This window comes from Sitophilus oryzae, unplaced genomic scaffold, assembly GCF_002938485.1.
Source record: "Sitophilus oryzae breed Bouriz unplaced genomic scaffold, Soryzae_2.0 scaffold_1514_pilon_pilon, whole genome shotgun sequence".
Taxonomy (NCBI): domain Eukaryota; kingdom Metazoa; phylum Arthropoda; class Insecta; order Coleoptera; family Curculionidae; genus Sitophilus; species Sitophilus oryzae.
This window is the reverse complement of record NW_022146186.1, coordinates 124,145-141,739: the sequence shown is the minus strand read 5'-3', so window position 1 is coordinate 141,739 and position 17,595 is coordinate 124,145. Positions and strand designations below refer to the sequence as shown.

Genomic DNA, 17,595 nt, shown 5'->3' with positions numbered 1-17,595 from the left:
AAAGTTTTTTTTAAACCAAAAAAATAATTAAAAACCTAATAAAAACTAAATCAGCGTTTTTCGCGAACCTAAATCCCAAGAAAATCAAAAATTTTAGAATAATTTTACATTATAAAATGACAGCGATCTTTATTTCATAGCAATCGCTGACGCATTTTTTTCTATGATATTGTATTATTTGCAAATATAATTTTTAATGATACTTGCAAAATATATGTACATATAAATTTTGTGAATGCAAATAATAATACATCACTATTAGTATATATTGAATGTTTTTTCTTAAATTAGATCGATTTTCAAGCCCCAAAATTTAAAATATATTTTACATTTTACACATTATCTTATGTACCTATTCATTATATGTATATTGTAAAACATTTGCTGCATTTGTATGGTTCATAGTTTATTTGCCAAAGTATTTATTACTATAAATAGGTATATATTATATTTATTAACTGTATATTATGTATATTTCATGTAAACTATATCATTTTTAAAATACAAACCAAAAATACGAGGAATAATTATGTTTTCCATGTATTCTACAACATATTTATTAATCCGTATCTAATTAGCGTGACGTCATAAATCTCGCTCCGAGGCTGTTCTATTACAGACGGAATTGGTCTGATATTTAGAAATGTCAAAAGCTGATGACATTTTACTTTTGACAATTATGCCATTTCGTGTTGATTTTTGCAAGAAGAGGAAGAACTGTCACTTGTTTTATTATTTTCCTTTTCTATTTCACGTAAGTAAAAAGAGTTACCTATCTCATTCGTTCAGGCACTCATTTTAAAGAATATCAGTAACTTTTTTGACAGAGGGATTTTATATTTGCCATGTTGGTAAAAAATAACGGTCAAAATTCAAAGTTATTCATTTTATAGACTATAGTAATATTTTTCTTCGGTCTCCTGTTGGTTATGGGTAGTGGCTGTTATTACGTTTATTCCTAAAACAAACTGCTTCTGCTTTTTTAATTATAGTACTATAAAATCTTGAAGAATGCTTCAATGCAAAAACTGCAGAACAAACTCCAAACAATAAAGTAAGGTTATGTTCTCATATTTGACACAGAATGTCAAATAAATTATGGAAACTTTACAGGCACAAAACGGGTACGAAATCTTTGTAAATATGTGAGCCACATCTGTTTCTTAAAAGTTTCGAGAAATTTGTAACACTAAGCTCTTTATTGTAGTGAAACCATATTTTGGTAAAATGTTTCGAAACAAAAAGCGATTTGTGCTACGAAACATACAGGGTGAGTTTCCTACGATGTTCTCTATGTGTATCTCGGAAACTACTGGAGATAGAGAGTCGGTTAAATGGGGAAAGAGTTGCAGTTTTATGGGGTCAGAAATATGCGCCTTTCAGATTTTTGAAAAAGTTCATGGCTTACTAGATATTTCGAAAAAAACAAATTTCGGCTATTTCAAAAATTGTCCCTAATTCCATTATAAGCTATTTTAGACAACAAATTTTCAGGTAAAAGTTGTAGATAATCACATCCTTAATGAGGCTGTGTCCTCCGTTTTTTTCTAAAGCCTGTCATTTTTGACATATGACACAAACCTAGGTTTTTTTAAATGGAAACCATAGTTGCGCGAAACCGTTGGCGCTTTTCATGAAGTCATGGCCAACTATGGTTTCCATTTAAAAAAACATATGTTTGTGTCATATGTCAAAAATGACAGGCTTTAGAAAAAAACGGAGGAGACAGTCTCATTAAGGATGTGATTATCTACATGATTATCTCCAACTTTTATCTGAAAACTTTGTCTAAAATAACTTATAATGGAATTAGGGACAATTTTTTAAAATAACCGAAATTTGTTTTTTCGAAATATCTAGTAAGCCATGAACTTGTTCAAAAGGCATATTTATGACCCCAATAAAAACTGCAATTCTTCCCCATTTAACCGATTCTCTATCTCCAGTAGTTTCTGAGATACCCATAGATAACATCGTAGGAAACTCACCCTGTATGTATCAAAAATGTGACGAAACTGTTTCGCAATGTTTCTCAGCAGAGATGTTCTTTCGATTTTGTGTCTAAAAATGTTACTTGGGTAAATTCGGGTTTATCAGTGTCGTTCAAATTATATTTAAAAAGTATAAAAATACAACCTTATGAAATAATAGAGAAATTACGAAATAAAATAATAAAGACACATATTTTCAACGGCGTATCTTTTGAGGTTTATGCTTATTTCCATAGAAAAATATAGAGAAACATTAAATTTAATTCTCCGAACTAAATGAACAAAATAAAACAACTGACTGTTAGTTTTTTTTTATTAAATTAATATCTCCTGTTCTCGCTTTCGTGTTTTCTCGTCTGCAAACCAGCCTCACCCGTTTACAAACACAACAAAGAGAAATATTTACTGGTGTATTATTAAATTCGCGAAACGTGTGGCTGAAACGTTTAGAACTGCGACAATATTTATCTCTTTTTTGATTTCCCGTTCGTTCCAAAAGTTTTGTACAAATCGCTTTGTGCTTTATTTACGTTCAATTTTATATTTACAATACAATGTATACGTTTATTTTATTTTATTTCGTGTTTTGATTGGAGAAAAACGTTTATTGATACTACGTGTATTGATGTTTATTTTAAAATATTTTAAATTTTCCGACAAGAATTAATTTTATGTTTTTGTTTCAGTGATTGGATGACAGCTATAAGTAATACGGTAAGTAGATAGTATTAGTACTGTAACGTTTTTAGTTCGTTACATGTCTTTTATATATGTATGATATATAACGTCTGGCGTATCGTCATCGTATTCCGTATCGATCAGGCCTGATAATTTATTTGACACGCTTGGCGTAATTTTTACGTTCTCTAGTCGACAACCCTGTTATCGTTTCACTGCTCTGTGGAGATCAATGGTTTCACAAGGTTTCGCTCTCCGCGATATAACCTCATCTTTGGTTTGCCGGCTGTCGCCATCAGCAACCCGGCTTAGAGAAATGGTAATTATTTAAAGGCTGTACTTAAACTGCCGTTAAACGGTAGCTTACTAAAATGCCGTTAATAGGTATGACGTCGTTGATGTAACGTACTTGACGGCTTTATGAAATATAGGAATTTTATAAGGACTAACCAACGCTATCCACCCCACCAAATAACCAACTTAACCAACGCAACTAACCTCGACACTGATAAAAAAAATTAAAAAACAAATATAAATTAGTAAAAACCAACCAACTCCACCAAATAACCAACTAACCAATGAATTAACACCCTCCAAATAACCACGTTAACCAACCCGCCAAATAACTAAACCAATCCAACCAAAAAGAGTGAAACCAATGCAATAAGATCACGCTATAAGCAAAAAAAATATAAAAAGTCTTGGTCGGCGTGAGATTTAAACCCCGGCCCATTCGCTCACGAAGCGATAGTCTCAGCCACGGAGCCACAGGGACTCTTGCAAAATGCTTATGGCTAGGCATTACTTTCCGCCGACATGAACGACCTCACAATATCTATTAACGGCATTTTAGTAGGCTACCGTTTAACGGCTGTTTAAGTACATCATTATTTAAATCTGGCTGCATAATCTGAATCGGCTGCTATTTCGAAGCAACAGGTAAAGATGAGATATTATCCTTTTTAGATTCGATATTATCACTGAGTATTTTTAGGGTAGAGTTTTGGATTGGCTCAACTCAACTCGTATTTGGTATTTGCTGGCACGTTGGTTTTCTTATGCTGTTGTCCTCCAGAATGTTGAATGGAAGAAAGGACAATTGCCTTTCTTTATTATAGAGCCCTCCGAAGTATTTCGAGGTAGGTTTATTGTGTTTATTACACCTTGATAGGTTTTAAACACGAGTTTCATATTTTTAGGGTCCAAGGCACGGGTAGTGTTCCAAGGTATGGACAGTATCCTATGGACAGATGTTGTAGGGGTGTAGTTCCCATGTACGGATGATTTGTCCTATGTTTGGATTGCCTCAGTGTGGATGTAGCGTAAGCCCCATGCTGCTTTGCTCCTATTTTTAAGCCTAGTCAATAGTTACGGCTATATTGGTGTCCTCGTTCTGACCCCTTTCATTGTATTGACCAACGGTGAAGCCGAGAGGGAGTGCAGAGATACAAGCCCAATTCATGCTGTACTGTTTGAAGCAGGATTGTCTAAAGAACAAGCAGCTATGTTTAATTTTAAGTTCACATTTTACGTTTTACATTTTCAGTCTTGAATAATATCGTACAGACTTTACGTCTAGTGGTTAACCTTTTTATGTCAGTTTAGTATTTAAAATATGATTTAGATCTTAGGTTTCGTTACGAACATATCTTGTAATAGTATTACTTTCTGTATATATCTATTGCGTGATTTTAACAGATGAATAACCAAACATCGATTCTAGAATCTACGACTTGCAACATCTCAGATTTAACATCGTGTAAAATATAACAATTCAAATAAAGTAATGCTATCGTTTATATATTTTCTATAGCTTTATCTATATTGTAATTTTCGATAGTCTTTTTCATTGAACATATATATTTAGTACTATTTTTAACATAACTTTTTTCGACATTACAACCACTATAATGATTAAAATTTTACAATGTTATTTACCATCGGAGTCCATCGTGAATAAATATAGTCATTAGTTTTAAGTAATATACAACTGTGTTTTCTACCTCTGTTCATCCCTGGCGCCCAATATTTATATTTTTTGGTTTATTATTGTTAGTTAGTTTTTTCTCCACGACGTATCCACGACTGCTCTACCGACGAAAAGCTGCCCTTCGCAGTGGTAATGTTTAAAAAACGTTATAGTACAGTCGAATAATAACCAGCCTAGTGTGCTACATAACTGTATTTGGGAGGTCATAAGTTTTGAAAAAATGAAATTATAAATCCAAATCTCTATAAAAAATATCGTTGATGATGGTATATCGGTAACAAAACGTCACATTGAAAGTTCCCACGGCCTTACAGATCTATTGTGAGCCCCTTTCTTGAGTTATAATTGATCATACAGTCCCAGGGCTTTGACAAAAGCCATTACTCTCTTTATGTCGCCATCACTTTATTTTGTGAGATAGAGCAAAATACTGTATCAAAAAAATTACAAATTTCTCGATGATTACAATCATAGAGTTAAAAATTAAAAATTACAATAGTAATATTTAAAACACCCTGTTCATTTTTAGAAAACCCCTGTTTTCTGATTGGCTATCAGAGAAACGCCCCCTAGCGGACATTTTTCGAACTTGAAAATAATTTCCAGCGATTTCTCTTGGTCGATTTACTTATTATAATTTTTTCTTAAAGTTATACGATAAGTAGTTTCTGAGATAGAGCTAGCGTCCATTCTTAGTTGCCCACCAGGTACATAACGTCTACTACAAAAAGTCGTACATTGCGTTATTCAACGTCTTCCTCAATTAGTTCACAAAGTAAATAATTGGAGTTTGTAATAGTTTTAAAACTGTGGAAGCCTCACTGAAACTTTGATGCTTCCCCATTCGTCTCAACACAAACCGGACAAAAACTTTTTATCTTCGACCTCTTCCGAATTTAATGATAAAGGACGATGGAGAAACAATGGACCCGTCCGATCATTAATCATGCAACTCTAAACTTAAGACTGGTTCTAAGCTAATGATAAAATAAACCGTAAGTTAATTACGAGGGCATCAAAAGTTTAATTGAACTTGGTACATACTTTATTGTTTATTTATAAATTACTTAATTTGTGTGAAAGTAAAGAGGGGAAAATATAATTAAACGTTTTAATTAATTTTTAATTTAAGAAATTTAAGAAACTATTTTCTCTCTTGAAAAATACGAAAATGCCAAATAGAAAATGCGTTGCTTTAAAATGACCTAACTTTTTCAAACCTGTTTAACCTCGTTTTTTTATAAATTAGTAATGCCAGAATGTCTTTCCTGGAATTATTTCAATTTATCCAGGGTGAGTCTTAAATAAATGCAAATATTTTCAGGGCTGGTAGATAAGTTAAAAAATCCAAAATAATCGAGATATTTTACTTTGAAAATTTTAAAAAAATATATTTTTTTGTTTAAGTTTTGAGAACCAATGGATCTTTCCTGGATTTTCTTTCTTGTAAATTTCACCTACTACCTATGTCGGCATATTATAAAGATATGTTTTTTAAGTATAAATTCAAAAAAAAATCCAAAAATATAAAAAAAAATCTAAATTTTCATTTTTTTTGCAAAAAAACTTCATGGATGTGTGTCTGGGGTCGAAATATACTACCCTTAATAATGTTTGCACTTATTATATAATACAAATAAAAAATGTTTGTACAAAATACTGTTTGATTCAAACTTAATTTTTAGAACATATACATGGTATAACGTTCCTTTCTCTAATTAAATCATCTTTGTATCTCTTTTCTGGTGTATAACATCTATGTAGAGTTCATTTTTATATAGAACACCGTATATAGATTAAATATAACACAACACTGAAAATAGGAAATGGTAGAATAATACAATTGTTATATTATTTGGGACAACTAATAAATATCGCTCTGGATCTTTACTACCAGAAATCAACAGAAGAATTAAATTAGCATGAAGAAACTCAATGATAATTATACGATCAAACGAACTTACCTGAAGTGAAGTTCGATCGTAATTATATGAGGCGTCCAGTCCGAATGTATTATCTTGATTTTTCTATACGTAGTACCGTCCCTGCGTGCACAATTTTAAAGCTATAAGCTAAATTCCCTCCCGTTGCTAGTCTAGGTGGCGGCGCCGGCCCTGGCGCGGCGGTCGGTATTCATTTTTCAAAGATTTATTCATTAATTCAAGCGACCATGGGGCAAAACGGGAAGGGTGGGAGGATAATACATTCGGACTGGACGCCTCATATAATTACGATCGAACTTCTCTTCCTAGTTGCTGAGCTTGTGTTTGATCTGTTATGAGATAGTGACACTTAAATAGCGACTATCCTGCTTTTTGAACGTACAGCCTTATAAATATAATGTCTGGAGGAGTTTTCCTGTTGAAATATACGGTTTTTTTTTGAGGGTCTAAAATTTTTAGATTTGTCACTTGAAATTCTTTTGTGAAATCTACTTCTACGATAGCGAGACCGAGAACGTCATTTATAAAAAGGAATCCCTTTCACATGGAGAAGGGCATTCACTAAAATTACAAAATTTTGTATCATTGAGACAACACTTCGGCTATTATAATATTATCTCGATAGCGAGATCTGGAATATCTTAAAAAAAAGGAATCCCTCTCACACGGAGTAGAGGATTCTCTAAAAGTACTCACCTTTGTCTCGCTATGAAAAGAACACTGGGAGAAGAACAGCCCGTGTTTATACAATATTCCTCATCCCTTTGTTTTCTCCTTTCCTCTAATCCCCACATTTCGGGATGTACTTCTATTTATTTCCATCCAATATATATTATATATCTAAAAATAAATATTCTAAAACACTTACATGTAATACGTGTAATTAATTTTTCGATAAGGCTATCGATAACGTATAAAAGAAATCCCTCCCACACGGAGATGGGCATTCTCTAAAAGTACGAAATTTTGTCTCACTGGGAGATACAAACATTTGGCACCTAAATATACTCGTATAAATAATATTCTGTTGAGAGCGAGATCTAAAATCTCATAAAAAAAAGAAATCCATCTCACACAGAGATAGGCATTTTCTAAAAGTACAAAATTTTGTTTCACTAGGGAAACAAAAGTCTGTTACATATTATGACATTCTCTATCCCATTGTCTCCAATTTTCACATTTCAAAATTTCAATTATTTCCATACCTTATTTCATTGCTGGGAAATAAAAAACTTCGGCATTTATAGTACATATGTTATTCTCATTTTTTTTGTCTAATCCCATTGTCTCCTCCTTGCCTCTAATTTCTACATTTAGAGATTTGCTTCCACTTCAATTATGTCCCTCCATTATTTAATTACCTGAAAATAAATATTATAAGATACTTACCTGTGATACCTGTAATTTATCTCTCGATAGTGGGATATCAATATTGACTTATAAAGGAATCTCTCTCTCATATGGGCATCCTCTAAAAGTACGAAATTTGACTCACTCGGAGATGCAACACTTTGGCATTTATAATATTCTCTTGACTGCGAGATATAGAACCTTATATAAATGAGAATTCCTCTCACAAGGAGAAGGACATTCTTTACACGTACGAACTTTGTCTCACTGAGAGTACAACAGTCCGATATATATATGATATTCTTATTGTTTTCTTCTTTTATCTAATTCTAATATTCCGTTATTTACGTCCACTTCGTTTTTCTCTAAAAATAAATATTATACAATACTTACATATTGTTTCTTGTGTTCTACCTAGCTGTAGAACACCGTATATTACATAGTAATATCCAAAAAGAGTAGGGAATAAACAAAATGGCTTCATCGATCTACGACGAAGAAATCGGAGAGCTGCAATCCGCACTGCACCGTGCACGAAAGACGAATGAATACCGACCGCCGCGCCAGGGCCGGCGCCGCCACCTAGACTAGCAACGGGAGGGAATTTAGCTTATAGCATTAAAATTGTGCACGCAGGGATGGTACTACGTATAGAAAAATCAAGATAATACATTCGGACTGGACGCGAATATAATTAAATCTAGAATGTCACTCTATCTAAAGAAGAAAACATTCGACCAATGTGTACTCCCAGTCATGACGTATGCATCGAAACCTAGACACTTAAAAATAACATCATAAGAAAACTACAGGTCGCACAACGCTCAACGGAACGAAATATGCTGGGAATAATCAAGAGAGACCGTAAAAGAATAGAGTGGATACGACAAAAGACCAAGTAATAGATGTCATCCACAGAGTCAATCCCTCAAATGGCAATGGTCAGGACACTTGCCAAGAAGAACGGACAACAGATGGACCACAAAAATTACAGCATGGTACCCAAGAAGAATTAACAGACCTCGAAGAAGTGAATCTGAGATGGAAGATGGGACCATAATATTAGGAAATTAGCAGGGATAACTTGGGCTCGCACAGTCAACAATAGACAACAATGGGCCTAACTACAATTGGAAATGGTTGAATAATCTGAAAGTTATGATGATGATATGATATAGATTTTGACAATATATTTTTGGAGTGGACATTTTATGGAGAGTCCACTCAAACCAAAACATTACACGTACAGCTTAAAACTAAAAACTGAAATTTTAGCCTAGAACTATTTATATTAACCTTTTTGTAATTTTTTTTAAATATCCACTATTAGTGTTGCCATGTTTTATAACAAAAATATTGAAGGGAAATTATCAAATATGAAACATGATATTGAAGTTTTTCGAAACACTGAGTTAACTTGTACCTATATAAAAAAAATTCATTCACAGAAATCAAATTAACTTGAAGCTTTATTATTTTTTTGTCAACCGTAATTTGAAATTTTTGCTTATACTGGTAAACACAAAGTTGGGACATAAATGAAAATTAATTCAAAGTGGAAAACTGAAAACAAACTAAAGAGAGAAAAATTACTAATATTAAACAACTCCGACGTTCTTTATTAGATTTTTATAAAAGCTGAAAACTAATTAAAAGTTGAAGTAATTTTAAGCGAAATAAATTTTCCCTAAAATAGCAGAAACGTTATGAATGTAACTTTTGAATTGTTTACTAGTAAATAAAACTTGTTTTTAGTTAAATTATCTTAATTTTGTTTGGCTTCCTGGATATTATTAACATTAATATAAATCATTTCTATACTTTAGTTAGTCTCATTAATTTCATAAAAAAAATCTATCTTTTCTACGGCATGTTCCCGGATCGTCTTTTCAAAAGAGTAATCTATTTCATCATTAAGTTTCTGAGAAAAATGTATTCTGCTTGTTCTAGAATGGGTAGGAAATTCCATTTATACTATTCCAAATTTACCTACCATTCCAGAAGATTAAAATTAAAAATATGAGAATACGGTTGAGTTTCATAAGGTAAAAAATCCAAACAGACATTATAGAATGGAAATTCAACGGAAAATGGAGGAAAAATAGCATATTCAAGAAAAAAATATAGAATGACACTGAAATACACTCACCGGCAAAAAAAAACTGGCCACTAAAAACTAGTCCCAATTTCAGAGTTGGATTTCTCGCGAACTACTCATTAGATTTTGATGATTTTTTTTAAAATTATAAATGAATTCCTTCTTAACGGATGCCAGATGCTACGTCAAAAATTTATATTGCTACGCTGCTTTAAAACGAACGTCTTGGAAAAATGCTTTGCAGGCAAAACCGCGACCAAAACCAATTCACATATAAACGCGCCAACTGAACTCGTGCTCGACGATGTCTTGGAAGTAGCTGGGGTCCTGTGGCAGGCCTCCTTGCAGACAAGCTGTTTTCTTTTAGTCTTCATTGGATTGTTCTCTCACTGACTTCTAGAGTTCTACGCACGGCTTGTAACAGGTGTTGATTCTGAAACGCTGTAATTCTACGATTTCATAAAGTATTCAGGACAATTAAGCGATAGTAAATTGCATTTGTCTTCCGTTTTCTTCCGGAACCCACTCAAATCTATTTCCCGTTTTCATATACCGATTCCAGGCATCCTGGACTGTTAACTGGACTAGGTATAACCAGGGTATCGGACACATAACGTTGAATACGGCCATCATCAATTAAAGCCACAATACGAGCAACATCCGTCACAGATAATGGCATTTTTTAATTTGACAACCGTTGTTGCCATATCGCAAATACTCATAAATCCGTTTTCACCTATGTCGCCTTGATTATTTACACATAAAACTTTCTGCCTGCGAAAGAAATTTTTTGCGAAAGAAGAATTTTTCCAAGACGTTCGTTTTAAAGCAGCGTATCTCCAATACAAACAGAGATAATGTCGTGATTAAAAAAAATGCTGACAAAAGATGAGGCTACAATATGATTTGATTTAGCAATCGTTACTACAGCTGCTGCACCCTACAGGCTGTTACAAAGTTCGGACAAAAAACTTCGTCTTATTGTATCATCTGTATATGCCATAGATTTAGTAAGAACAGATATCACATTAGACATTTTAACCCGATCAAACAATCGGAGGTTGACTACGTACTGTAAAAACCAACTAAGATAGAGAAGGCGACATTGCCGCATCTCAAATTTGCGCCTATCTACTCAGATTTACAGAAAAGGTGACTTTAAAACCTTTTCCGGATATGAATAAATCTCAATTTCTTAATTAAATTAATAGTTTATTTTTAAAGAAGCATGCGTTGTAATATGTTATTAACCAGAGGATATATGCGTTACTATTAAAGGACATGTTTACTGTTTAATGTGCTGAAACGTCTAGAACTATTGGCAACGTCGCTGCTAGTCTTCCACAATGAAATGATCCGTCCGTCCCACCACCCCTTGCGACGGCCTTTGGTCCGTTATAGCGTACTACGTTTAGCTTGCGGTGTGTTTGAAGTCGGAATCAAGACGAAAGTGAACTTTCAGTGTTTTTCGGTAGTTTTTATTTTTGTTTAACGTACTTTTGAATCTGCGAATTCAGTATGGTACGACAGTGTCAAGTGTGTGGAAAAATAAGCTCAAATTACCCGAATTTGTCTTTTCACAGGTGGGTATTGTTTTCGTCATTGTACATAGGCGTCCCACAAGGGAGCCTCTCATAATCAAAATAATTTCTAATTGTATTTGTAATTAATCTATTAAAACAAGAACGTAGTAACCAGTAATTGAATTATAATTCGTCTCAATGACTACCTAACTTACCTAACTGTTGTAGATCATAACAAATTTGAATATAAATGTTGCATTTGAAATTTTATTATTTAACTATTATAAAAATATATTATAAAACTTTTAATGAAAATGCGTGAGTTAAGAAGCTCTTAACTCACTCAAAATGCGTGAGATAAGAGCTTCTTAACTCCCTGACGTTGATAAAATAACTTTAATAACTTATAATAAAATTATTTTATAATTTTATTATAAGCCAGAAAGTGACATTTTTTTCTTAAAATTGTGTCATTTCTGGTCATTATATACGATATTCTAAAGGAATTTTGCTCAACAAATAAACAAAGGTGTTACCCGACCTTTTTTACATTTTATTGCTTTATTATATCTGCCCCTTCGGCCTTGTTTAGACAATTTTTTACCACTGTACAAATACCTCTTCGTAGAGTTATTTGTACGGTGTGTTTACCTTTTTTTAGAATGGGACGGACTGTAAATAATTCTTAGGCTACTAGTTTTATACATACCTATATACAGAGTGACCCAGATGATTTACCCCTCTCAAAAAAAAAAAAAAAAAAAAAAAAAAAGCCTCAAGAAAGCTTTTTACCTATTACTACTAGCTGCTCTCGCCATCTAGCACTCGCCATAGTAGTACGTTTTGTACTCAAATGCTATTTTCTGCTTTTCGTTTGTCGAATTGAGGGTTACAGCAAAGTCGGCCTAACGATGGAGATAAATCTCCGAAACCGGTCGTCGAATGGCTGTTCCCTTCAGTCTGATGAACTTAATGCAGAGAATAAGCATATATGTAGGGGTTAGGCCTTAATAATTTTTTGCTTCTTGTATTTTGTTTATTTATACAAACCCTACCAAGCCTTGAGCTCCATCTACGGTAACGTAGATGAAGCAAACGTAATTCATTATTATGCGACAGAAATCCCATACTGTAGCACACAGATTTGATAGTTTTAATAATAAATACCACAGTACTTCACAGGAAGCTATCGATTGCGAACTAACTAAATCGTTACTAATTACTAATTTTGAAGTTCTTTTTAAGATCAAAAATGGTAAAACTAAAACCTAAACTATCATTTCAGATTAAACGGGAAGTTCTAAATAATGTTGCCTATTCTAAACAAGAAAAATTTATTTATAAGTTTTATAACATCTCTAATTAAATTTGGACGAAAAGAATATTTCTGTTTGCTGTAGGTAATTTTCTCAGGGAAAATACGAAAATAAAAATGACTTTTTAAATCAAAAAAAGTCAAAAGGACAAGTTATTCCAAAAAAGGACTGTCCTTTTAAAGAAAGGACAGGTGGCAACCCTAGGTATTTCTGGAATGGAAATTTAATGGCAAATCTACAACTTTAGTTTGAAAATATGTTCCGGCCACCTATGTTTACAAAAATGTCTAAAATGTGCTTTACCATTGCCTCCATATTCTGAAAAAAAAATTGTAACAAATGTCACCAACCACAAACCTAATATAGAACTGTTTTAGAAGCCTGAGTCACCCTGTGAATATTCAAAAGTAACTGAAAGTTTATATAGAAGTAACTGAAAGTTTAAATTGAAAATCGACGTTGGAGCGATTTTCGAAAACCACCTACTAACGTTTCAACATAGGTATATGTGGGATATTAATTATAATTAGACCTTATATATATTAGACCTTATAACAAAACTCATCTGACGAAAAAGTGTTAATGTAGTATATTAATATGGAGTATAAATTTTACTAATTAATTTACTTTTACTTTACTAATTAAATGCTTTCCAAAAACGATACGCCACTGGCCATTAGAACAATCGAAATGCTCCTAGTTGCCGGGGTCGGAAATTTTAGACTTCTCTGTCTCTTCTGTCCTTGTTTGACACATTGGAATGTTTGATACACTACCAACGAGTATTTATGAATGAGATGTTCGGTCTATCTTTATAATGTCTTTGGTATATGCTCAAAATAAATTCGGAATAAAAATTTCTGACGTAGCATCCGTTAAGAAGGAATTAATTTACAATTTAAAAAAAAATCATCAAAATCTAATGAGTGGTTCGCGAGAAATCCAACTTTGAAATTGGGACTAGATTTTAGTGGCCGTTTTTTTTGCCAGTGAGTTTATATAGAAAATATTTAAATTGAAATATAATTTTTTAGAATTTAGAATGAGTGGGAGGGGGGTTAATCACTTCGACCTTACAGATCCATTGTGTCCCCCTTTCTTGAATCATAACTCATCATACAGTCCCAGGGCTTTGACAAAAGCCAGTATCTGGGACGGTTTTATAGAGGGTAGTTCTCCATCTCCAATATCAGTCGTACCAAAATTCATGGCACGAATGGTTGTCGTCTCGGCGCACTCAGTGATGAGGTGTACTGGTGTTTCACCATCTTCCCCACAGAATCTGCATTCGCCGTTTCTTCTTAGTTTCAATCTACTGAGGTGTTCATTGAGGAGACAGTGTCCTGTTAAAACCCCGTGACAATCCGAAGATTGTTCTTACTCAGACCCAGGAAGATCTGTGATTTTTCTTGATCATAAGCCCTCAGAAACTTCTTCGAGTGTCCTAGACCATTGCAAGATTTCCATTCCAGGTTGCGGATGGAATCTTCCAAGTTCTTGAGTTCCGCCTTGAGTTGGTTACCACTTGGAAAGCAGAACGGTTCTGGTCCAGTTAGTGGAGTGTTCGCTCCTTTCCTAGCTAGATTATTTGCTTTTTCATTGCCTTCTATCCCTTGGTGAGCAGGCACCCAGTGTAGGAGGACTTTGTTTTCTTTGCCTAATTTATTCAGCTTCTCTAAGCATTCTTTGACCAATTTCGAATCGATTGATACTGAGTTGATCGCCTTTAACGCTGCTTGACTATCAGATAAGATGGCTATTTCTTGTGTCCGATAGTTCCTATCTAAGATAAGTTGTACGCATCTCTCGATAGCGTAGATTTCTGCCTGTAGGATACTAGGGCCCATTGGTTCGGAGTAATTAGCTCTCGGCCCAAACACTCCGATCCCTGTTCCCGTATTGGTTTTGGAAGCATCAGTATACCAAGTTATGGTATGGTCTTTTAACTGCTGGGCAAGCGTTTCGCTCTTCCAATCCTTCTTATTGCTCAATACTACATTGACATGTTTGTCAAAGTTGTACGTTCTTGGCATATCGTCCACTGGGAGTTGCAGAAGTAATTGAAATGCTCCTAGTTGCCGGGGTCGGAAATTTTAGACTTCTCTGTCTCTTCTGTCCTTGTTTGACACATTGGAACGTTTGATACACTACCAACGAGTATTTATGAATGAGATGTTCGGTCTATCTTTATAATGTCTTTGGTATATGCTCAAAATAAATTCGGAATAAAAATTTCTGACGTAGCATCTATTAAGAAGGAATTAATTTACAATTTAAAAAAAATCATCAAAATCTAATAAGTGGTTCGCGAGAAATCCAACTTTGAAATTGGGACTAGATTTTAGTGGCCGTTTTTTTTGCCGGTGAGTTTATATAGAAAATGTTTGAATTGAAATATAAAGATATGTATAGAAAATAATGATTTAGATGTCATCCACAGAATCCAATATCTCAAAACGGACAACAAATGAACCACAAACATTACAGCATGAAACCCACAAAGAATTAGAATATAGGAAGATCAAACCTGAGATGGGACCAAAATATTAAGAAATTAGCAGGGATAACTTGGACCCGCATAGTCAATAATAGACATCCAATGGGCCCAACTACAAAGAGAGTATCTAAATATGTGAGAGAGGCTACACCACAATTAGAAATGATTGAATAAGCTGAAAATGATGATGATAATGATGATGATATAGGAAACAAATGACAATTACTCTCAAATCGATAGCACTCAATCTTTCCAGATCACTGGATCAATCAGTCATCGAGGAATGAGAAAAAACTCCTACTTCACTTTACTGTTAAGCGCTACAAAGTCAGCAAGGTTAGCTAGTTTTCAGTAAGTGTTAATACGCCCAGTGACCAAGAATTTTCCGACATGAAAATTTGCTGTAGTTCAACGGACTTGTCATCGGAAAATCTATCGACATTTTCGGTTGAGTGACAAAATTCGAGATTATTTTTTGTGTCCTGTTTTTTCAGCCCTATTTCAAAAATTCTCTCTGTTTGACAGGTATTGCATTCCGAACAGCTTTTACATTTCAAAAAGTTTAACTTATGAACTTTTGGTGGTTTTTAGCTTTGACGTTTCGTTTCGTTTTTCTTCTACAATATAAATTTCTAAATAAACTTTGGAATATATTTATAAAAAAGATTTTTCAACGGCACCTAGTAAATGAATACTGAGATATTTTTAAATACAACTAGTATTATTATTATTCGAAATATATTTAATGGCTATTTTAAAAAACTTTTCTTCGTAGTTCGTGTATTAATACCGTATGATCGAATAAAAACGGCGTCAACGATGGCTATGAAATGAAGATCGCTGTCATTTTATATGTAAAATTATATGGAAAATGTCATCGATCGGTATTTCCAAGCCAACTGGACGCCGTTTTTTTTTCGATCATACGATAAAGTAGGGATAGTTTCAAACATTGTTTTTTTTTTGTTAAATTATGTTGTTTGTAAGAAAATTTTACATCGATACAAAAGAAAACTATATTCACGTAACGTAAGCTTATAGCTTGTTTATAATAATTGGTATCCACTGAAAAAAAGTGACATAATAGACATTATAGAATATAAATTCAACGGAAAATAATAAAATAAATAGCATATTCAAATCCAGAAACATATTGAAACATACAAAAAACACTCGAATCGCAATGTAAACAAAAACATAGGAAACAAATGACAATTGTAAAATCGATTGGTCGACCAGTCGACCGTAAAATCGACCACCTAACCATCAATCGTCCATACCATAAGACTGACAAAAAATACTCTCACCTCAGACAGCTAGTATTATTACAAAATAATCAATGAGCATTTTAAAAATTATTATTTAAAACACAATTTTTAGAAATTTTAAAAGCTTTCTCTTTACAATATTATTCAATGGGACAAATATTTCTTTAAATTAAGCTGCCTAAAACGATAATTTCTTACTGTATAAACGTGCTATATGACCTAAAACCGTATAAAGTAAAAACTCTTAAGTAAAGCTGAGTCCTGCATACAAAGGCGCTTTATAAATAGCCGAAGAAGAACCGTTGGTGCTGCGAAAAGTTAAATTTAATCCGGTAACAAAGGCCACTCCCATTTTCCTGTCTTCTTTTCTAATTAATCCCGCGAAAGCCGAGATCAGAGCAGACTGTGCAGTTTTATTTGAGCTTGGTCTCCTTAGAAGCATCTCTAAAAGTTAATGTCAGCTGATTTCTTCTTGCAGCGTACGTGGAGAAAAAGTTTACATGGAGTTTCATATTTTTACTCGAGAAAAATCTTCTAAAGTAGTTTTGTTAAACTAACATAAACATATACGATCTTAGGAAATCGGGAGAGTTCATAATTATAAGTCACGTAAGGATATCGCCAGGCTAACGGTAATGGAGGTATACAGGGTGTCACAGGCATTAGAAGTTTCTAGAGAACTACAACATCTAGATCGGAGATGTTTTGCACATCACTGTTTCACAACGAAATCTATCGATTAAAAATATTTTCAATATGGCGGCACTTCCCGCAATACCGGAAGTTGACAGCAACTTTCTGATTTTAAATAGGTACCCCCATTTTTTATTACATCTGTAAAATTTTATGAATTTTGATATTAACCGGACATCGGACTTTACCCGTAACATATACAGGGTTTGGTCGAAAAACGATGAGATTTTTACAAATTGTAAGTTTGG

At 33.5% G+C, this 17,595-nt stretch overlaps 1 protein-coding gene across 1 annotated transcript in view; it reads left to right on the top strand.

The window, feature by feature from the left end:
- LOC115878475 overlaps positions 1–17,595 on the top strand; it is a 103,616-nt gene that overhangs the window by 17,513 nt on the left and 68,508 nt on the right. The window contains exon 3 of the mRNA XM_030894993.1: positions 2,678–2,705. Coding sequence (XP_030750853.1) covers positions 2,678–2,705 — 28 coding nt within the window. The remainder of the gene's footprint in view (positions 1–2,677; positions 2,706–17,595) is intronic.